Source organism: Pogona vitticeps, chromosome 1, assembly GCF_051106095.1.
Source record: "Pogona vitticeps strain Pit_001003342236 chromosome 1, PviZW2.1, whole genome shotgun sequence".
NCBI classification, from domain to species: domain Eukaryota; kingdom Metazoa; phylum Chordata; class Lepidosauria; order Squamata; family Agamidae; genus Pogona; species Pogona vitticeps.
This window is the reverse complement of record NC_135783.1, coordinates 227,106,563-227,129,435: the sequence shown is the minus strand read 5'-3', so window position 1 is coordinate 227,129,435 and position 22,873 is coordinate 227,106,563. Positions and strand designations below refer to the sequence as shown.

Sequence of the window (22,873 nt, the reverse complement as noted above, 5' to 3'; positions counted from 1 at the left end):
GGATCTGTTCAGTAAGGAGTGGATGTATGAGAAAACCGATAGATCAGGAACTTTTCTGTCAGTCCTTCCAGTAAAGAGAGATACTTATGAAAACACGTTGCCCTTGTTGTGGGCAGACTTGCCAGTTGATAATGAACCTGGAGATCCTTTGGAAGTTGTAGTCGAAAAACCTGTTGATTTTGTTAATAAAAGTTTTATTCAAGGAAACTCCACTCTTGTCGTTTTCCGCCAAAAATAAGGAACTGTCAGATTCTGACAAACAACCTGATCACACAAGGAGTCAGGATTACTTCTGCACTAGTACATGGGCACTTTTTGAAACTGCCCCAAACCACAGTCAAATCTAGTGCAGAGAGGACACTTATCCATAGCCATAACTTTAACATAAATGGATGTCCTATGCTTCCAGCCATTATATCCTTTTCAAAGTGCTTTTAAAAATGCTTTTGCATTTTAAAATTTGCTTTTAGCGGATGACTTTAATATTTTCACATTTAATAATGTTTTAATGGTTTGTGTTTCTTGTTTTAATCTTGTTTTCCTTTTCATAATCTGTGAGCTACAGTAATTTGAGTCTCTTAACTGGGAGAAAGACATCATGAAAGCGTAAATATATACAAAACTGACAGGCTGACTGACATAAGGGATAAAATGTTTGTCAGTTTCAAAACCAGGAGCTGCATTTGTAACATTAACATTATGTATGTATTGCATCTGTGCCTAAAACATTGTTTACCAGTACAGTACTACTATTGTTAATGGTACAACTATTGTCAATAATAACATTCTGCCTTTTCTCCAAGTACCTCAGGTGGTACATACATGGTCTTCTTCCTCCACCCTCCCTTTCCTATCAACAAATATGGCTGGTGTAACTCATAACATCCTAGGACACCATGTGGTGTAGTGGACAGACTGACAAACTAGGACTCATAAGGTCTTCATTTGAATCCCCATTTGGCCATGGAAACTCACTGAGGTGTGGAACATGTAAAACCACTCCTTAAATATATCACTTACTTTGAGAACTGTATTCTGATTGCTATAAATTGGTTCCGACTTGACAGCAGATAACAGAACAACCTTCCTGGCCAAGTAGATTTTTGGACCCCTACTTCCCAATCTAATACTCCAATCACTATACTACACCAGTTGTAAAATATGTAGCTTCAAGTTGGTCGCTTCCCTTCCACAATTCTAGCACAGCCACAAGGAAATCAGAAGCATTCACTTTTCTTTTTAACTCACATCATTTTAGCATTTTATGTGAAGCCAGTAAAATTATGGCCAGTCTTCACTAGGTCCACTGAAAAACATCAAGTCTAAATCTTGGTTTACAAAGCTGTCTTGTTTCAGTAAACCACTCAAATTAACTAAAGTTTAAAGTTCACAGCAGTGACTAACTTCAACTAATTTTAAACAGATGTGAACACATCAGAAAAAGAAAACAATGGGGAGACTCCACAATCACATGTTAAATTGTGGTTTATCCTTATATCAGTCATCATATTTTGTAATGCAAATTCTATACCTCACAAGGGACCTATATTTTACCTGGGTCTGAGGAGTGTGGGGTCAGCTCCAAGAAACCACTCAACTTTCCATTTTAAAACACTAATGAAACAGCAACTGCTGGATAACTCGGTAGTTTAGGTATCTGGCAGCAGAGTCAGATGTTGGGAGTTCAATTCCCCACTGTGGCTCCTTGACAAGGGCTGGACTTGATGATCCATAAGGTCCTTTCCAGCTTTGCAGTTCTAGGATTATTATTACAACATTATTACTTCTGTGATCCAATAATCCAGAGTTCATCCTACCCTACTGGATCAGACTAAGGTTTATAATGCAGTCTAGTAATGGCATGTCAGCCACCTCTGTCAGGTCTGGCTATAGTGACACATGCCTTAGTTACATCCCATTTCTATTACTGTAACACGCTCTATGTGGGGCTGCCTTTGAAGACAGTTCAAAAACTTCAGCAGGTGCAAAACTCTGTATCCAGACTACTGGCTGGGGCCAACTACAGGGAGCATATAATGCACCTGTTACAGGAACTGCACTGGCTACCAATCCATTTCCGGGCCCAAATCAAAGTGCTGGTCATTACCTATAAAGCCCTTTACAGCTTGGGTCCAGGCTACCTGAAGGACCGTATCTCCCTATATGTGCCTTCTCGGCGATTAAGATCAGCAGAAGAAACCCTCCTCTCGGTCCCATTGCCAGCACAAGCACAGCTGATGGAGACATGGGAAGAGGGCCTTCTCTGTAGCAGCTCCCAGGCTATGGACTGCTCTCCCTCGGTCCCTTCCCTGTTACCCTTTCGAAAAAAGCTAAAGACCCATCTCTTCAGGCAGGCTTTTAACAATTATAATTAGAGATGGGGACTTGCTTTGTGGGTTGTCAAACTTGACAACCTACGAACCACGAATTGCCACCCAATGACTTGAGGAACAATGAACCAATTCATCATTCGTCAGGTTTTTTTTTCTTTCCCTCCTCTTACTATATCCCAGGGCACAGCAAGAAGAGGGAAAGCAGGGATCAAAGTGATCCTCCAGAGACCCTAACAAATACAAAGCAACGAATATCTGACAAATCAGGGACATTTAATGAATATCCTGATTCATTTTTACATTTGTCCCCATGTCTAATTATAACTGAATCCCTGATGCCCATTTTAGCAGATAATTTTAATCTTTTTTATGTTGTCATGTTTTAATCTTTTAATTGTATTTGAAATCATATAATGTTTAATTTATCTTTTAATATTCAACTTATTTTGTTTTTAAATTGTATGAATTTTAATGTTGTGAGCTACTTTGGCTCCCTTGTTGAGAGAAATAAAACTAATAAAACTACTGCTACTACTAATAATTATGATGATGATGCAGTCTAGCAATAGTGTGTCAGACATCTGCAGGAAACCAACAGGCTGAATTCAGCAGTAGCACCTAACCATTCATGGTATACAGAAGTATTCCGACACCAATGTTCAGTGCTTTGATACCTTTCTTTCCTGAGTTTATCTAACTCAGTGGTTCTCAAACTTGGGTCCCCAAAAGCTCTTGGACTGAGACACCCAGAAATCCTGGCCAGCACAGCAAGTGGTGAAGGCTTCTGGGAATTGCAGTCCAAGAACACCCGAGGACTCCAGTTTGAGAACCACTGGTCTAACCCCTGTTAAAACCATTCAGGTTGATGATCACCACTACTGCATCTTGCATCTGCAAATTCTAAGTATGGCTAGGTGCTGTGTGAAAAAAGTACTTTTTTTTATGCTGAAAAGCTCCAAGTGTTCTAGCTACTCCATCTTCCTGATTATTCCCATTCCCTTTTGTGTATCTTCTTGCAAAGGGCAGAAATGCAGATGGCACCCACTCTATCCAGTTGTGGTATTTAGCTTTTTTGCTTCTGCTAGGCTAGAAACTTTAACCTTATGTTACACAAAAACAAGGGCAGGCAAAAACTTCATCAGGCCTTTAAAAAAATTGTTTGCTTTCAATGTATACATTTTTGACCTTTTTTCAGTAGTCTAATAAAGGTATCACCTGTCCTTGCTTTTGTGTGGTATAAGGACACACCATTTTGTTTCACCTTTGTTAAGACTCCAAATATTATACATATGGTTATGCATGTGCACACACACAATAAAAAGAACAAGCATATGCCCCAGAACACTCCTGATATGTCATCAAATATTTTGGTTCACATCTTGACCAAGGCATTTAATGCTAAATGAAGACCGATGGGAAGGCTACAATTTAACATAATGTGTTGGGTTAGATTTTGAAATGGAACCCTGTTAACTATGATTAAGGAATATGCACGTGAGATGTTTAAGGGGAAAGGGAGAGCACTGTAGGTTATTAACTGTGAGGCACTGCCTTTTTCTTGAGTTATGAATTGCACCATTCAATTGCAAGTGAAAATAATCCAATATATTTATGTATAGTGCAGTGTCTCGACTGCAGTTAAAGACCATTAGAAAAGGCAAAGTTTGGGCAGTAGGAACATGCACAATTACCTCCCCTTCCTTTGATATTTAAGAAGTCATCTAATTTAAACATCTGGAGAACTCAAATGCTTGCATGACTCTGTAACATTTTGGGAGGACCTTGCATGTTTTGGATTTCATCTAATTCTACACACTTTCTGAGTATTTTCAACTTCAATTATTGTATTTCAGTGTTGTAAGCCGTCTTAGGTCCTTTTCAAGGAGAAAGGTAAAGGGTAAAATATTTTAAATAAATGAATAAAATAAATGACTTGTCTTTAATTTTAACTCAGAGGGGGGCAAGTGTCAACAGTTTGAGAATCAGGAGTTATTACAGAATAAGATCAGATGACTGTGAGTCAGATTTTGGACTGTCAACTTTGCTGTTCACTTGTTAGCCAATCTTCCATTTCTTGCAAATGCTCAGTGACTCAGTTTAACTTTTTTAAAAGAACAAAAACATTTAGCAATGTGGTCAACTGGTAATCTTAAAAGCTGCATCAGCAAACCTCACGCAATTTGTTCTACATTTGTTTAGCATTTTTCACATTTCTTTCAGACCATCTTTCAGGCTGCTTTTTTAAACCACACATTCTAGAAAGCTGACTTGCTGAAAACAAAGGTACCGTTTTAAGTTTTAAAATGTTCAAAAGCATTTCAGGTCCTGTTAAAAAAAAACACTACCTTAACATGCACCTAACAGTCTGTAGTGATGTATGGAAGTGAGAGCTGGACCATAAAGAAAGCAGACCTCCGAAGAATTGATGCCTTTGAATTGTGGTGCTGGAGGAGGCTCTTGAGAGTCCCCTGGACTGCAAGGAGAACAAACCTATCCATTCTAAAGGAAATCAACCCTAAGTGCTCACTGGAAGGACAGATCCTGAAGCTGAGACTCCAATACTTTGGCCATCTCATGAGAAGAGAAGACTCCCTGGAAAAGACCTTGATGTTAGGAAAGTGTGAAGGCAATAGGAGAAGGGGACGACAGAGGATGAGATGGTTGGACAGTGTCACCGAAGCAACCAACATGAATTTGACTCAACTCCGGGAGGCAGTGGAAGACAGGACGGCCTGGCGTGCTCTGGTCCATGGGGTCACGAAGAGTCGGACACGACTAAACGAACGAACGAAGTCTATTATCATGCCTGGCTTGTAAAGAACAGAATCTGCAGCCTCATTCCACTAGACCACCCCCAGATTTACTACTACAATTGCATTCACCTGGGGATAAAACCGGCTTTCTAAATGGGACATCGTTCAGTAGGCATGTACAGGAGTGCATGCAGGTTTCACTAAACTTTTGCCCAAGCAAGTCCACATAGGGCAGCAGCTTCAGACGAGCAATCCTATACGCGTTGATCTTGGAGAACGGACACCTTTCGGGCTCGGTCTGTGTAAGTTTGCCGGGAAGTCCCTTCCAGGAAAACCCTATGGGGTTACTTATATCATTCCAGAGGCACCCCAAGAGACTCCCCACCCAATTCTATCCCTTCCCCCGCCCCCGCCGCACGCCCTCTTTCTTTCCACTTCGCCCGCTTTTCTCCTCCTTTCTGCACGCGGGCAGGAAGCACCAGCGCGCGCGCGCCTGCCTGGAAAAGGCGAGCGAGAGGCCTGGGCGGCGGGGGCGGCGCAGCGAGGGAGGGCCGCGAGTGGAGCTCCGAGCGCATCGATCCTGAGCGGGCGGTTCCTTTCGGCGATCGATTCGCTTCGGGCCCAGGCCAGTGGGACTCTTGAGGCGAGTCAGCTGCGAGCGCAGAAGTGGAGCCGAGCGGGAGGGAGAGAGGGAGGGGGGTGGCCACCATCTTTGACGGAGGAAGGAAAGGGAGGGAGAGAGGGGGCGTCGCAGGAGGCAACGGTCGCGCTCGCTACCCAGGTAACTTTCCGAGCGGGGGGGGGAAGGAGGAGGAGACAGAGGGGGGGCAGGCCGCCCCCTTCGCGGGAGGGTGACGGTTGCGCCCCAGCCCTTTCGCGGCAGCTCCTGTCAAAACTCAGCCCCGGCGCCCTCGTCGTCGTCCTCCTCCTCCTGCTGGGGTGCCCGGGAAAGGTGGCCGCTTCCCTGTCAACCCGAGCGCCCTCCTGGCAGCGGTGGAGGCGGCAAGGAAAACAGCCCCGAGAAACCCCCCCCCCACTTCTCGGGGGTGGCTGGTGGGTCGCCAAGCTCGCGGCTTCTTTCCCACTCTCGGGCAAACCCAACTTTCCCATCTACCCATTTCCTAATTACAGTAATTGCTCGCTATTTATTAGGGATGGAAGAGGGCACGTCGTCTACACCTCTCTGTGTGTGTGTGTGTGCAGTGGGGTGAAATACTCTGGTCTCTTGTAGGAACTTCAAGAGAGGCCACTTTGGCTTGGCGTACAGGAGTACGGGTCTGTGTGTGTGTGTGTGTGTGTTTCTTTATTTATTTATCCTCCTGCGCTTCTTCCTTCTCCGCCCGGCTCTGTGTGGGCGGGAGAAGCTGGTTCCTCCTGTTGGGTCTTTTAAAAAGGAGAGCGGGGTGCTGCTGCCCGCTTGCGCGATTCCTTGCTTTTGAAAGGTCCTCAGGCTAAAAGCTCCTTCCAAAATGAAGGGAGAGAGGAGGCTTAAGGGACTCGAGGCGGATTGCGAACTTGTGAACCCTACAGGGAAGGGGATTTTTCGTGTAGCTCCCCCCCCCCAAGATCCGAATTGCGAGGAGTTGTAGAAAACGCCCTGCGTTTAAAAATTGTGGCCAACAGAGACTCACCGAAACCTGGGGAAAAGCGAAGAAAGCAGGGGAGAAAGAAGAGGGGATTGCAAGGAAGTTGGTTAGCATGTGATGAGAAAAACAGCTGGATTCATCTCAAGGCCTTGTCTAGTCCAGAGTTATGTTGCTTGCCAGGAGATGTGGTGGCGAAAACTGTTCGCTTAATTGTTTTAAAACCAGTAGTGCACGAAAACCAGGAAAGTACGTATTAGATAGGGTGGCTGTGAACCTCAGAGTTCAAGGAGATTACATGGCACAACAGCAGAAGCTTGGAAACAGTCGCATAAAATGGGTATTAGATGTTTGTCTGGATCTGGCTGAAGGGAACAAAGTACTGGACTAGATAGGCTTTGATCTGGTCTTATGGTGTATTGGTGTTCCTGTTGTTTATTTTGAAGTTCAAAGTTCTTCGAGTATAGGGAGCTAACTATGCATGCATTTGCAATTAAGTAAATATACATCATATAATAACAGAAGCCTAGCTTCACTTGCATCCAAGGCTCATGCAGACACTCCTGCATTTCACATATGAGTATATGGGGAGTGAAATCTTTGGTCTCTTGCCCACCTCTTGGCAGTTACTTTCCAAGGTTTCAAGTAGAAACCCTTCCCAGCCCTGTTTCTGCAGTTCTTGCTGAGATGGAATTTTACATGCAAAGCACTAAGCTGCAACGCTTTTGCAAGTGATCAAGAGAATGATCTGAGCCACATGTTACAGAACTTGGCAAAGCAGTTGGAACAAATTACTCTTGCTTTCTTCTCCTATAAAGTCAGATTGTGAATTCTTAGTTATAATGATAGAAGAAATGATGTGCTGCTGCTGCTTCAAAACAAAAATATTGGTTAAATGATTAAAAGGGTTTTTTTGGTGTGTGGTGATATGGAGATTTTGTCAATGTGTATATGTAAAATTGACTTATGAATGTGCATTTAAATTTGTAATCAATTTATGTAAATCAAGTTGTGTTGTGTATTTTTGTTTTCTTCTATGTGTTCAGATTAGTTTTATTGCTTTGCTTATTGTTCACTAATGCTAACTTACTGGACTGAATAAACACAGTTCTAGTCTGAAATGATATTAGTATCACTGTATAATGGATCCCAGAGAAGACCACTGTGGCCTTGATTGTATTGGATATACATCATGTTGGAAAGAAGCAGTTTACCAGGCATGTGCAATGAAATCAGGTTTTGGTTTTCAATACTTGATTTTACATCATTTCAAGGGATTGGTCCAGCTTTTTAATTTCATTTGTGAAAAGGCATTTGTGCTGATGGAACAACTACCAGAACCAAGAACTAAAAATCAGCCCCAAAATCCAGTTGTATTTTGTAACTACAGCAACCAGCAGTATGAACACTGATTTCAGTATTCTGTTCAACAGGAGATAAATACAATCAAACAATTCTAGGTCTCATAGAGCACTGGTTCTTAACCTTGGGTTACTCAGGAGTTTTGGACTGCAACTCCCAGAAGCCTTCACCACCAACTGTGGTGGCTGGGGTTTCTGGGAGTTGCAGTTCAAAAACATCAGAGTAACAAAGGTAAGAACCACTGTCATAGAGGACCATCATTGAGTATAAGCAAACATTTTTGTGGTTGTAGCTTCATCAGATATTAAAGCACAGCTGTTTGCTTACGGGCACATGAGAGTTCATAGGTGGGGAGATTTAAACCTTCCCTCCTTGCCCATTAGGACTAATTCATACCTCTCCCTATTTTTGGGTGAGGCTGGGGAGACATACAATTTTAAATGGAGAAGACTGCTTACACATGCACTGCATTCCCATTTAAATAAAATTCCTGGCAGCCCAAAAGTCAGCTTTCTCGAGACTTACTAAGAACCAGAGCAGACTGGAGAAGAGGGCATGCAAAAGGAGCCATTGCTGTGCACTTTCCACATCAGCTAAGTTGCTGGGACAGGGATAGCATGGAGATGATTAAAAGGGGTATTATTTCCACCTTACTCTATTGGTACCTTTTCCTTTCTGCTGTATGTGCAAATAATTTTCATTTATTGCTCTCAAAAAAAAATGCTACTCCAGTAGGACAACATAATGGTAGAAGTGAAATCTGCTCCTCCTGGTTTGTTCAACTACTGACGTTTGAGGAAGGTTGAGCCTCCTTCACCATTTGAGATAGATCCAGAGTTGCCTGGAGTAAGAACAATAGATGTCTTATGCTCTGCTCTTAATAAACAACCCAGGAACCAGGCAAAGAGGAAAAGTGAACCTTCTTGTTTTGCTTTGGCATTTCCCCAGGGCCTTGAGTTCTTACTGTGTTTTGAGGAACAGAAGGTTGAGCCTTGATCTGCCTGAGGCAATGGCCTCAGTGATGGACTGCAGGTTAGACCTTGGGGTTGGCAGGAAACTTCATTGGTCAATTTTGACAGGCCTTTCCTTGTTATTTTTTATCATACATGCAAGACTGTAGTGATTTAGGATCCAGAAAAAAACTGAATTACTTTGATTATTAGATAGCTGCAAAACTTGAATTGATTTATGTAATAGTTCTTTTTAAAAAGAGGAAAATAAATTTCATGTTAATATGAATTCTGAGAACTTCAGAGATGTCAAATTTTCTTATTTTGTAGATATTCAAACCAGTAATACCAGTAGTGTTCTGAATCAGTGCCATAGTAACAACATATCCAGGTAAGTGTCAGGTGTGAGAGTTGGTATTTCAGGTTGGGTGAGTGCATTGTATTTGTAGTATTCAATCCACTGTACTTTGCAATTTTATTTGGGCAGATAGGGCATATTTTGAACATTGATGTTCAAGGCTTTTGCAAAAGAGAATATTTATTTATTTATTTATTTATTTATTTATTTATTTAATTATTTATTTATTTATTTATTTATTTATTTACCCACCCACCCATTCAACTTGTATGCCACCCACATTCTGTAAGTAAGAATGATACTGTTTAGATCTGAGTTCTAGAAGTTGTGATTGGGAAACCCTTTGTCTGTATCTCTCTCAGGGTGTGGCTGCTCAGCAAGGGAAATGCACATTCATTCGCTGTGAAGTTGCCACCAAGGAATTCGGATCTGTTCAATTTAAGTGGCCACACTTAGATCTGACTGCTTGCAATTCTACCTGCAGACCCACAGGTGGCACTGTTCAAAAATTAAATTAATAGGCAACGAGACAGGCTTTCCCCTGTTTTGATTGTCATTTTCCAACATGGGGCTTTGCCTTGTTAAGCTGTTAAAAATAATAAAATAAATAACATAAGTGTTGCCTTGGCAGAAGAGATTTTAAAAAATAAAGAGTTTTGGGAGAGAGGCTTTGTTGGGTTCTGTGTGTTGATGCTGCCTTGTGTATATGTGCTCTTACCTTAATGAGATAAGGGGCAAGAGGTGTGGTAAGAGTGTGCATGCACACACTTGAGCCTCTCTTTTTGCATCGGTTCAAGCAACCACATGCTTGAACTGATGCAAAAGATTTTGAGAGTTTAAAAAATAGAAGGTTCCTGGTGAACAGGAAAAGTTATGGATAGGAGAGGGGTACTCCAAGCTAATTTATGTATCCCATTGTGTCAGCTGATGTATGGAAAAAATGTGAATCAGCGCACCCCAAACCTGAAGTATTTTCTTCCGTTTTTAGCAATGTAGTTACCCCCTTAATTAGAAATATGATAATTTGTTCTAGCTGTGACTGAAACAGCCAGTAGAAAAGAATTTTGTTTTATAAGTCAGACCCACATTATTGGTGCAGGAAAAAGTTCTCTTGTTTGGTTACTCAGTTCATAAAAATATGATGGCGCCTCAGTAAATATTTCAGATTTTGACAGCTATGTTGAGTTAATTTATTCACCATGCTGTTAAGAGGCAATACATTTGGAAATGGATTTATATCAGAACAGGCCATTGGTCTGTACAATTCAGTGTTGTCTACAGTGGCTGGCAGTGGCTCTCCAGCATTTCAAACAGCAATTTTTCCTGGTCCTCCTGGAAGCAGCATTTCCACACAAGGCCATTGAGCTGTGACCCTTAATTATATTAATCTTTGATTTTAACTTTGGATAGACTATACTATAGGATAGGGAAACTAAATCCTTACCAAGCAGTATACTGTACAGTTAACTGCCTTGATGCATTTGAGTAGCAAGGGCTTCTTTAAATGCTGCAAACACAGAAGGCTAAAGCATTTCTTCAGCCAGTTGCTATAGTGTTAACTTGATTGTGTGCATCATGTACATAAACAGAGATTATGGAAGGAATGAATCAGCTTCTGCATGATTACAAGGTTATAGTCCAATTTTATCAATATTTCATTCATTGTGAGGTCTACTGACAGAACTCAAAAATCATTAATACCAGACACAACAAATAAACCAACCCAAGTGGCACCTTAAAGATTAACTGGAGTTTTTAAAAAGTGCAGCAAAATAAAATTTGACATGCCTATATGACTTGGTTGAAGTCATCACTAATTCATGCTCTGATCAAAAGACATTTGTCTGCCAAAGAGAAAAAAATACCTGAAGGAAAAATAGCAAACAAAGCTCCAGTGCATTGTGATATTCTTATATTCTTTTCTATATTGTCTTTATGGATGGAGGTTGTTAACTAAGGTAGTGGTCCCCAACCTGTGTCCCCAAACATTCTTGACTGCAACTCCCAAAAGCTTTCACCACTAGCTATGTTGACAAGGGCTTCAGGGAGTTGCAATCCAAGACTATCTTGGGACCCAAAGTTGGGAACCACTGAAGTATGTGGTTGGATGTGGGGGGAAATCCTCTTTTATCCAGGATTCAACCTTTGATGTATAAACGGAATAGCACTTCACATTGGCATAATTATATAATTTTTATAAAAATTGTGATTGCCTGCTATTGGGCATTTTCACTTAAATTAAGTACTGTATTCCTGGCAGAAATAATAAATAATATATAATAAAATCGATAGAATGAAAAATTTTACCTTATAAAGCATTGTTAAGTAGCACAGCTTGCTGAAGATTGTGTTTTGTATTCTTTCCCCCCAGAAAATGTCCAAACATGTAGATAAAAAATGTGTTGCATGGGATATGTCTGTTTGACACCAGTAAAGGTCTAAAAGGTAAGGAAAGCTGAATCATGCCATTGATAATTTTAGAGTTGTCAAAAAACTTACTAAGCAAATAGTGTTGTATTTCCCCCTGCCCCAAATATTTTTACTTTTTTTCTAGATAATTGTGGTAGGAATTCAGGGTGGCTCATAGGAAAATACAAAGCCCCCCTGTACACACATAGAAAGATTTCTAGTTCTTCTTGTTACAGTCTTTTGCATTTAGTGCTGTGTTACCTTGGTGTTAGAAGCAGATGCTGGAACAGGCACACTGAAAAGTCTCTGGAGAGATAGGCTGTTTTAGATCCTGGACTACAATTGTGCAGTTTTTGGAAAAAAAAAAATTAAGGCCCAAAACATTTTATTGCAGATTTTTCTTCCCCAAAGAGAATTAAACCATATTTAAGCTGTGGTACGATTTTGGTTCTTTTCCTTGTTTTTGAAGATAATTAATAGAAATGGGATATGAATATTGGGACCTTAGGTGGCTGGTCCCTTTTGACCCACCCCCCAAGAACTGGCCAGTCCACTTATTGCTTGAGGCGTGTGCGGCCATCATCTTTCATGCCACGCCAGTCACAGAAGTAGCTCAGTTGCGGCCTCCCAACCTTCCTGTGCTGCTGACCACTCTGGTGAGGAGGTGGAATGACATGTCTCCCTGCTCAGCTACTGAGTTGTCAGCAATGCAGGAAGGCAGGAAAGCCCTGGCTGGGCTACCTCCATAATTGGTGCGGTGCAAATGATGAAAACCCTTTGTACCGCTCTGCAGTCGGTAAGTGGACTGACCAGTTCTGGGGTGGGTCAAAAGGGCTCAGCCACCTGTGGTGATGATATTCATATTTGTCTCCCCCGTAGATAAATATGAATATCCCATCTCTTATAAGTAGCTAACTCAGTTCTACAAATTTTAGCTTACCATGTAGACTGGTAAATATTTTTGGCAGTTTAATCTGCCCTGTGAAGTTTGCCTTATCCAAATGTTGCACAGGAAAGGTGGAATTTTCTGTATTAAGAAGTTTTATAAACATAATGTTAAAAGGCCAGCTCTTTGAAGTGGTATGCAAATGGAAATTGTGCAAGCTTTAAGAATAATGGAAAAGCAGGCACCAGTTCATGAATGAGGAAGTGCCACACTACCAGACCAAAAGATTAATTATTATTTTTTTGTCTTCATACACTCGTGGTTTAGCCTAGCATCTGAACTGGACTTGCATGGTTGGATGTCTGGCATTTGGGAAGTGAATGCATAGTCATAGTCTCCTGTTATTTCAGTTAGGATTTGTTTTTCTTTTGCAGGAGACAGTCTTCAACCTAACATGATGCCATGACGTTGCTCAGAGTCCAACCATTGTTTTAACTTGAGAAGGTTCCTAAACAGGTATAGAAGTAACCCTATGGTGCAACTGTTCTGTTGTCCAAATATAGTGCTATTTATAATAAAGCAAAAGAGATTCCAATCATTTATTTTTTCTGCTGAGCTAGTAATTGTGACATGGAGAGATGTAGGATACGTATCCTGGACCACCAAAAGAGAGAGAGAAGCTGTGTGGTCCTTGTGCACAATCCAAAGATAAGAGAGTGATAACTTTATTGGACTATTAAAATATCACAAGCAGAAGCTAACTTTCAACTCCAGACAAGTCTCCATTATGGTAGACATTACAGAGCAGTGGTTGGTGCAGAAGAAAGATAAAACTTCTAAAATCCATATGTAGACCAGGCTTCCTTGTTCAAAGGAAGTTCCAAAACGGGGGCTGCAGAATGCACTCAGAGGTATTAGGTTTTAGCTTAGACTACTCTTAAAGTGAGACTAGAAATTTGATGTGAGCTAAGATACCAACTTCTGCCAGAGTTCTGTCTCAGGCAGATAATGGGTTTTCGACTGCAAGGTACATTGCAATCTGAACACTTTGTTTTATTTTTCTATTGATTTCTATTTTTGTTCTGCATTGATCTAGCAGTATACCAGTTCAAATCTTATGTAAAAATAAAAGATTAAAAGAACACAAGAAGACTGGGGTCACCCTGCACCGATGCACTAAAATCCACGAATCTTGCTCCCCCAGTCTCCTCGGACACACCAATAAAGGGAGCCCAGAAGCTGCCTTCTCTGCTGCAGAGCACAGGTGTTTCTTTATGGATTCCACTGGAATACATTGGGTTTCCATATGAATTCCATCATGTTTCCAAGAATCATGTTTCCGGCTTTTCCCCTGTTTCAAAGTTTTCTATGACTTTGTTCATCTTCCAAGTCTCTGTGCAATCAGAAATAAAAGCATGGTGGTGTCTGTTTATGACTGACTGAAATGTGGTTTCTATTGTATGTGTCTGTTACACTAGTCACTTAAACTGTTACTCATTGTTTCATTATAGCAGTCTGTGTGTTTTCATTCTGCATAGCTATTTTTAAATTTTTGTTTCCATTGCAACTCGTAACAGATTAATAATTTAAATGTTTGGCCGTTATTTGATCGTAAGTACTTCCCAGAATAATATTAGTGTTTGCATAAGGCTTATGCAACTTGTTGCAGGGAACTGACAAAGTGCTGCAGTGCTCCAGCATCTTGTCAGATAATCAGCAAAATGAGCAAGTCTTGCACAAGCATCAGTAGATTTCCATCTACTGGTATATGTACTATATTAATGCAGTTTCATAAATGTTTATTTTAAAAAGTTAGTTCTATCAACAATTGCATTGCATAAACCCTGAAGTTAATGGGATTGGCTACAGTCCTAGTACTCTCATTAATGCATTAGTAACACTGTTCTGTCATTTCCTAAAGAAGGTGTGGGTGATTTTCAGGAGTTAAACACGAATTTTCGTTTTGGCAAGCAGCTTAACCCCTCCCCCTCACCCCCCCCCACACATACACACACACACACACACACACACACAAAAGTGCAGTTGGCCACACATAATTGGTTGCTTGGTTCCAGAGCTTTTTTGTAGCTTCGTGGCAGTAGGTTTAGGTTCTCTGCTTGCTAAATAACCCCAAACCATTGAGATGTGTAAAAGGAAAGAACAAACCATTCAGTCAACATGGAAGCCAGATTCCAGGAAGCAAGTACACTGATTAATCATTCTGTCATCCAATTAAGATGTAATGAAGGCACAAAACAGCAATTTAAAGCAAAAATAAAACTGGTAAGCAACCATTTATTAGGAAATAAATTAAAATACTTATAGATCTAGCAGTGTGAAACCAGGAAAGTGTCCCTGAAGCCACCCCATAAAGTTTTGGTGGCAAAACACGCTGCTGATTTTCTGAGACAGATCACATTGGCAATTTTGAGGAGGTTTTTACAAATTCAATTTAAAAATAGGGTGGTCTGAAAAATGGTGCTTATCCCATCCTAAAGGAACACGTGATCCTCATATGCTTTTGATTTTCCTCCATTGCCCCCACTATGCAAAGTGGAAATTGAAACACACTGAAAAGTGAAAGCAGTTGATAAGCTGAGATATAAATCTGTTAAATATATTCATCGTTGTCATTAGAATGCAACCCTAGTAGCTAACATTTATGTGTATTGACCTTGGTTTTTTAAATGAATTATTGTAGAAACAGTTCTAACAACCTCTGGGGAATAATACAAAGTCCTTTCTGTTTCTTTGACATGGTGTAGGTTGGCTGTTATAATACCATAGCATCATGATACCATAGATATCATGAGTCCCCATCTTAATGTAGCAGATTAGCTATTAGTTTACAATTTAGCTGAATTCTTTTATAGAGATTCCCATCCTGTCTGCTTCCTGAAGGACAGTATCTGTTGCTATGTAGGTTTAAAGTGATTTTTACTTCTATTCTTACAACAGATTACAAATGGTGTGGATTTTTATCATGAACCGGATGAACCCACAGAGCAGTTCTCCCAGTCAGCGTAGACGAATGGCTCTTGGAATTGTCATTCTTCTGCTGGTTGATGTCATATGGGTTGCCTCTTCTGAACTCACATCGGTAAGTGTTAGATTGCAAAGAGATAATACTGTAATATCTTGAGTTCTGATCTTAATGTGGCAGTACTACAAGAGAGCATTTCATGTTCGCTCCGTGAACCTGTGCGACAACGTTGGCACTTGTTTGCTGGAACCAGTTGGTTTGGTGCTGGATGGGCAGCTTCTCATACCTGATTAACTACATTTCTGTTGCACTTTTTCCCATGACTAAAGTTGCTTCAAGCTATAATTAAATTCAATTAATTTTGTCAAACCTGTTTAATAATGTCAGTCCTCTAGAAGTATATCTTTTTAAAAACAAAACCTAGCCGTTTTCACTTGTTCGCTGAATCATGATTTTTAGGACAGAAGTCGTAAAAAGCAGGGGAAGTTGGCAACCTGTAGTTTCCAGGGACTCCTGCAATTATATGAACCTGAGAAAAGAGTGTGGATAGCAGGACACTGACAATTAAGTAGAGACTTTTTGGCTGGGTGCAGAAAGCACTGGCTTGAAGCAACAGTTCTCTGTCTGGAGAGGAGCCAAAAAAACCTTTTTTGATTAATTCTCTGAAGTTTGTAGAGTTTCAAGAGTTACCCTTAAGAGATATATTTTCATTATGCTTAAGTGAAATTTGCCATTTTTAAACATACTCCATATGCATTATAAAATGACCACATGTGTTATTAGTTTTGATGCTATGCCTATAATGCATTTCTGCCAAATGATATGACTCTAGAAGAATCTGCATGACTGAGACCCTTACCGTCTCTTAGGAATATTTTCAATATACTGATCTTCGTTAGATGACACAGGAATCTGCAAGAAGCCTGGGTTATCAGTTATTCTGCTGTGCATAGTGCCTGCTTATCCCTGCTTTCTTTATTCTTTGGTGCATTGCTTAGGTCACCCAAACTCAAGCACAGTCACTTTCAGCTTTGTTTCTTTCCCACATCCTAAAGCAAATCCTAGATTCTTTCTTTGATTCTGGAGGATAGAAATAAATCAGAGGAGTAACAATGCTGGCATTTATGCTAAACCAAGAATGGAAAATGTGCATCCTATGGATTCCTATACCCTCAGAATTCCAAATATGGACCTCAGCACCCCCACAACCCTCTTTTTTTTGGAAGGAAAATAGAATTCAGAGTGTCACTGTGTACTCTCTAGCAGGTGGGAAGGAAGCTTGCCGTGTTTCATGGTCCTTCAGTATCACTGCATGCCACACCCCCTTATTTAAAATTTAAAAGCATTCAATTACTAGATGGAACAAGTAATTTTTTCTAAGAAACAGTTTTTGGTTGCAGGACTGGGTGAGGCCCTCAAAGATCCAGGAGTGGGTATGTTGCGTTAGACCTCTGGAGGTTGTCCAAACTGCTAAAAAAAGGTTTTAGAGACTTACATTGCAAGCTGACATGATTAGTACACACTATCATGTTGCTCATAACTGTTAATATAAAAATCATAGCTATAACTTGCATGAAAATGGCAAAAGATACACACTATTAGAGGAACTGGAGTTGAATATTAACATGTTCATTGTGAGCCTCTATGTTTTAATTCTCTGTGTTTGTCATATTCTGCCTCCATTTTTAGACTGAGGTCCAGTGAATTGGCCTGAAAATGCTCATGGTCAGTTGGTCGGTCTCTCTGTCTCTCTCTCTCAATTAAAAGACAGTATTTAAAGCTAAAATAAGTAAATTCTAAAAAAGATTAAACAAATACCACTCTAAGAAAAGGCAAATGAAAGCAGTACAAAGAACACGTTCAAAGCAGTAAAGAACAACAGTCCATTAAAAAACCCCACGCAGGGAGCCAGCCATTAAGGGAAAGCTTGCCTACAGAGAACAGTCTTTGCCTGCTTGTGGAAGGACAGCAAAGATAGGAGCAGCCTGGCCTCCTTTGGGAGGGAGTTCCAAATTGCCAGTGAGGTATACTTTTTGCTTCCCAGAGGGATAACTAGGGTTTTGGCCTATTTCTGTTCTTTGAGATACTACACTGATTGTGATGGGTTCCTGTGAGTTTGCCCATCTTTTTCAAATCTAATCCACAGCAAATAAACTTGCAGAGCAATGGAGCCTCTTAGCAGAATACCATATTGGCAGTGTTCTGAAGATGTTTTAATTTCTGTTGCTATTAGTCTCTTGATATCTGCAGTGGGTGCCATTCGGTGGTCAGAATCTGACTTAATATTTAAGCCTACTTAAGTGAAATGGTATAGCTCAGAGCAGCAAATACCTGTTAATTAATGAGCCCCTGATTTAATTTCTGTTTTACTAGGAATTCAATTAGGGACTTATTAATTAACACTTTTTTGCTACTCATAAATATTCAGTTGGATTCTGGCTCTTAATCCAAGTCCAATACTTCTGTATCGAGTTCTCTTTCTTGCTGTACTAGTGAGTGGAACTTTTCTTTGTTTGAACTCTATCGTTTTTATGAATAATTACCCACTAATTGCAATGCCTCAAAATGCTTGAGTTGTACAAAAGTGTTGAGCAGTAAAACTGTGCTTCTCATGTGATATGCCTTAATTGAAAACTTTTAATAAAAAATGATTGACTTTTCCCTTCTTTTGCAGTATGTTTTTACTACGTATAATAAACCGTTCTTCAGTACATTTGCAAAAACATCCATGTTTGTTCTTTACCTCTTGGGATTTATTGTCTGGAAACCATGGAGGCAACAGTGCACGCGTGGGTTTCGTGGCAAGCACACAGCTTTTGTAAGTGTCCATCTTTCAGTTTCATAATTTTACAGACATTCTGACTTCAGTAAATTGCACAAAATCAAAGAGTATCTTAGAGTGAAAAGCCTGTATCATCTAATGTACATTAAAGCCCCAGATGTTCAGTTAGTGAAATAATGTTTTCATTAATCTAACATTTCAGTGTGAATCATTGCATCAGCAGAATTGGTAATAGCTGTGGTAATGCTTCAAAGTGGAATTGAAATGGAATAAATGTTATAAAATTTAATAAGTTCTTGGAATCAGTCATTGGACATGTGGTTTATTTCTTTGGCTATATTCTGCTTCCATTTGAAGTATTGTTACTAGTCCATTAAAAAAGTTGTGTCAGTAAATGTCTCTCTCAGGAAAGATGGGAAACAATTTTTACTTGAATAGCTCTACAAAGCAGAGTTTGCGTTATTTTTTTCCCCTGCAATTGTGGAAATGTTCCTCAAACCACCTTTCCCACTTCTCATGTTTTTAGTCATTAAGATTTGGTCAGTTAATCAAATTGTTTCAAGAAAGCATAGATATTTAATCAGCCTTGTGCCCAGCTTGTGAGCTGGATGTCTTACTTCCTTAGCTGATAAATTGTCTGTTTAACAAACTGGAAACCTTTTAGCACTTGGATATGGAAGACAAAGATTACAGTACATCCCTTTGTGCTCTGCATCTCCATCAGAAGGAATGAAAATAAGCCAATTTCTAGGAAGCAACAGAAAAGGATAACCTTTTGACCTGTCAGCTTGAATTCTTAATATGTAGGAAGGCTGGTATGATTTAGTAAGCATTTGAGTAGGATGAGGCACATGACTAGAATATAGTTAATAAAAAAGAATAGACTGAGATCAGAAATCCTCAAAGAGGAGAGAGTTCACAACAGATGAGAGTTTCTTTGGAGTGAAAAGATACAACCACAAATAGTAGCTATGAGAGCAAAGAGTGGAAGACATCTAATGAAATTGGAGTAGTTGCTTGATAATGATGAGAATTAAAAGAGGTGTATATAGAAAATTTTAAAAGTGGCAGATTATCAAAGAGAAGGACAAATTAACCTTATAGAGAGGACAGGAGGGATAAGCTTAGCATAAACTCAGGCTTGTAAGAGTTGTGAAAAGTAACAAGAGGAGTTTTGTGAGATGAGCTTATAGTTAGAGGAGGAACAAGGAAATGATACCTTTGCATGGAGAGATGGATGCATGGTAGTGTGACAAAGTGCAAGAAGAAAAATAGTGCACAACAGAGCACAAGAAAGGTAGTGAGTAGGGCTGCTGCCAATATAAGAGAATAGATAGCACAGAAACACCTATTTCTGTGCCATCTATTTTGCCAAGTGAATTGCATGTAAAGGTATTAAAGGAATGTGATATGCAGTGTTCTTTCTAATTTTCAGACTTGCTGCATGACAGCCTCACCCCGTGCATGTGCGCTGGGGCAGAGTTCCAGCCCAAACTGGACCTAAATGGGTGCCAACTTCGGCTGTTGGTGTGTAGTCCTAATGGAGCTCTTTGCTCACACAGTTTAGAGGGAATGCTGTTGATATGTAGTCTTGGAGCTTCTGTCTATAATAATAATAACTGTGTTATTCTGACTTATAGTGGCCCTTTTCAGATCCCAAACCCTGGGATTGTGCAGCTTGCCCATGACTACACAGGCTGGCTGGAACTGAACTATATGGAACTGAACTCCCAACCTCTGGCTCTACAGCCAGATACCTTGGAGAATAGCCAGATACCTTGAAATTCCTGAAGAATGGAGGAGGAGATATATTACTTACAGTTTTAGAAAGCAGGGGTGGTGGGAAAAGATCTGGACAACTACTGACCAGTCAGCTTAACTTAAATACCTGGAAATGTTCTAGAACAAATCAAAGTAGTCACACTGTGAGTACTTAGAAAAGAGAATATTGATTACCAAAACCTTTAGTTTCTTAAAAACAAGTCAAACAAGACTAAACTTACCCCTTTTTGGTAGAATCTCATGCTTGGTAGATCAAAAAAAATCCTGTGCGTGTGGTATATCTTGAGTTTAGCAAGGCTTTTGATGATATTTCCCATGATAATACTGTGGTGAAGCCAGTAGAATGTAGGCTAGATAAATCTACTGATATTTAGGTGGATTTGTTACTGATTGAGAGGTCCAACCTAAAGAAGGTTTATCAGTGTTCCTCATTCTAAAATTTGGAGATGATAGCCAACCAGAAAGAGTGGGTGGCTTGTTGGCTTTATAACACCATGTAAAGTCACTCCCTAGTGTCGTCTTCTTGAAATATTTTTCTTGTTAGTGTGGCGTTGGCTTTGAAACTACAGCAGCTGAGGTCAGTCTAACATCAAGCCAGCTGGGCAAGAATGAAGATGGATCTGTTTGTTCTTAGTCTGTGAGCTAGCCTTCATGAGGCCAGAACTCAGCTGAAGAAGTTGATAAAGCATGTGTGCAAAAGCATATGTTACGTTTAATCTGTGTCATAGTAATATAATCTTACTTGAATTTTAAATGTTACATCTCTTAAAAGTTTGCAGATGCTGAAGGTTATTTTGCTGCTTGTACAACTGACAACACTGTGAACAGTTCTTTGGTAAGTTCTGAATAGAATCCACAAGGCAGCTTTGAAATGTTTGAAAGTGCAACCCTATGCATGTTTGTTCAAAAATACGTTCCACTGAATACATTTGGGCTTATACTTATGAAAGTGGATATAAGATTGCACTCTTAGTTATGCATATTATCTTATCATTTCTAGAAGTTCAGTAGAGGATATCAATAAGAAACAGAAGAATAGCAGTTTTAAAGTATTTTATTTGGACATAATGTTATCATTAAATTCAGTAATTATTAATCTAGCCAACATTAATATTGATGATCATCCGCACATAATTTAATTCAGTCTTTGTATTCATGATAAAGAATTCCGCCCCACCTCCAATAGTGCTGGCCAACAACGTCATCTAAATTAGTATTTTTGTGCAGATGTGCATATTAGCTTTCAATTCTTGTTCCACCTGGTCAAAGTTCACTAATTTTAAAATATATGAAAAACATGATTATGCCTTGAAGCCCTGCTAGACGATACTGAACTATCATAGAGCTGAATTGAAAGAAGCATGTTCACAACAAGATCAATTAATGCTGTCCCATCAAACCTCATAGTAATGTTAGTAGAAGATTTTGTGCAAATGAATCGTGCAAGTCCACATATGTGTCTGGGATGTATGACCTTCCCCATTACAGTGCAACAGATAATGGTAGGATGGGGTGAGGAGGCATGCACTTGTCCATCAGAAAGTGCTTGTTTGCAAGCAATGGCCATCTTAAATTTCTCAAGTCCCCAAGTTCAACTAGCTAAAAGACAATACGTAGATTCCTGTTTTCTGGCACAGTACTCTGCTGATGTGTCAGAAAGAACACATTGGTGAGCCGAAGGAGCTTCCTCTTTGAAGAAGAGTGCCTTTGGAACCAAATTATTGAGCTATAGACCAGGAGCAGACAACATGTGGTTCTCTAGTTGTTATTTCACTGCATACATTGGCTTTTTCTGGCTAGGGCTGATTGGAATTGCAATTTAGCAAAATCTGAAGGGCCACTATTGGCATCCCTCTGGTTTACACAAACAAATGTAAGAGTTAAACTAATTAAATGAAAATGGCAGTCTTATCAGCAGGTTGCCACCATGGACCCTGTTGGGCCAGAAAGGTAGCCTATGAATATTTTAATTTGGTTACTGTTAGCCTGCCAACTAACCGTCCAAAGTTGTGGAAGTTGAGTCATGGCAATTGGACTTTCTTACTAGGTTGAAACTAGTATTGGACTTTCTTACTAGGTTGAAACGTTTCGCTACTCATCCAAGTAGCTTCTTCAGTCTGAGGAAAACTGGTAGGAAATCCTTGATATATCATCCACATTGGGTTCACTTCCCCCTAATCTGCATAGGCTCATTAGAAGGATGAAGGACTGGGATGAGGGATAAAGATTAGGACCACACACACCAGAAATACCAGTGTTAATGACTGTTAATGACCCATGACAATGGGTGGAAGAGGACTGCAGAAGTTGGATTTTCACTCACCCCTAGTCCTTTGTCCTTCTAATGAGCCTATTCAGACCAGGGGGAAGTGAAACCAACAGTGGAGAATATATTAGGGATTTCCTACCAACTCTCCTCAAACTGAAGAAGCTAATTGGATGAGTAGTAAAACGTTTCAACCTAACAAGAAAGAAGTCCAGTTGCCATGACTAAACATCCAGATAACCTCACCTGGATGACTGAGAATCTTCACAGAGAAAAGTTGTGGAAGGTTTGTATGGAACGTAATGCATCATTATCCATGGAGATATCCATTGTATTATATCTGTCCAATTATGGTGGAAATGGTTTTGAAGTATCGGGAGAATTACAACAGGCCCTTGCAGTTACAACCTCATTGGTTCCTGGATA

General features: G+C 40.0%; 1 protein-coding gene and 1 long non-coding RNA gene across 7 annotated transcripts in view; one reads left to right on the top strand and one right to left on the bottom strand.

Annotated features, from left to right (window-relative positions):
* LOC140702865 (uncharacterized) overlaps positions 1 to 5,340 on the bottom strand; it is a 34,330-nt gene extending 28,990 nt beyond the window's left edge. The window contains exon 1 of the long non-coding RNA XR_012082133.2: positions 5,216 to 5,340. This is a non-coding gene — a long non-coding RNA (uncharacterized LOC140702865). The remainder of the gene's footprint in view (positions 1 to 5,215) is intronic.
* Positions 5,341 to 5,733: 393 nt separating this feature from the next.
* Positions 5,734 to 22,873, top strand: part of SLC35F5 (solute carrier family 35 member F5) — a 44,727-nt gene continuing 27,587 nt past the window's right edge. For 2 of the 6 annotated variants that reach the window (XM_072984428.2, XM_072984410.2), the window contains exons 1-7: positions 5,734 to 5,867; positions 9,312 to 9,372; positions 11,711 to 11,784; positions 13,069 to 13,150; positions 15,593 to 15,734; positions 18,292 to 18,435; positions 20,954 to 21,016. In XM_072984428.2, the coding sequence (XP_072840529.1) occupies positions 15,600 to 15,734; positions 18,292 to 18,435; positions 20,954 to 21,016 (342 nt within the window). In that variant the 5' untranslated portion in view covers positions 5,734 to 5,867; positions 9,312 to 9,372; positions 11,711 to 11,784; positions 13,069 to 13,150; positions 15,593 to 15,599. Of the gene's footprint in view, positions 5,868 to 6,070; positions 6,140 to 9,311; positions 9,373 to 9,709; positions 9,832 to 11,710; positions 11,785 to 13,068; positions 13,151 to 15,592; positions 15,735 to 18,291; positions 18,436 to 20,953; positions 21,017 to 22,873 lie in introns of those variants that run through there. The other 4 variants (XM_078377190.1, XM_072984423.2, XM_072984414.2 and 1 more) reach the window with 3 other exon arrangements.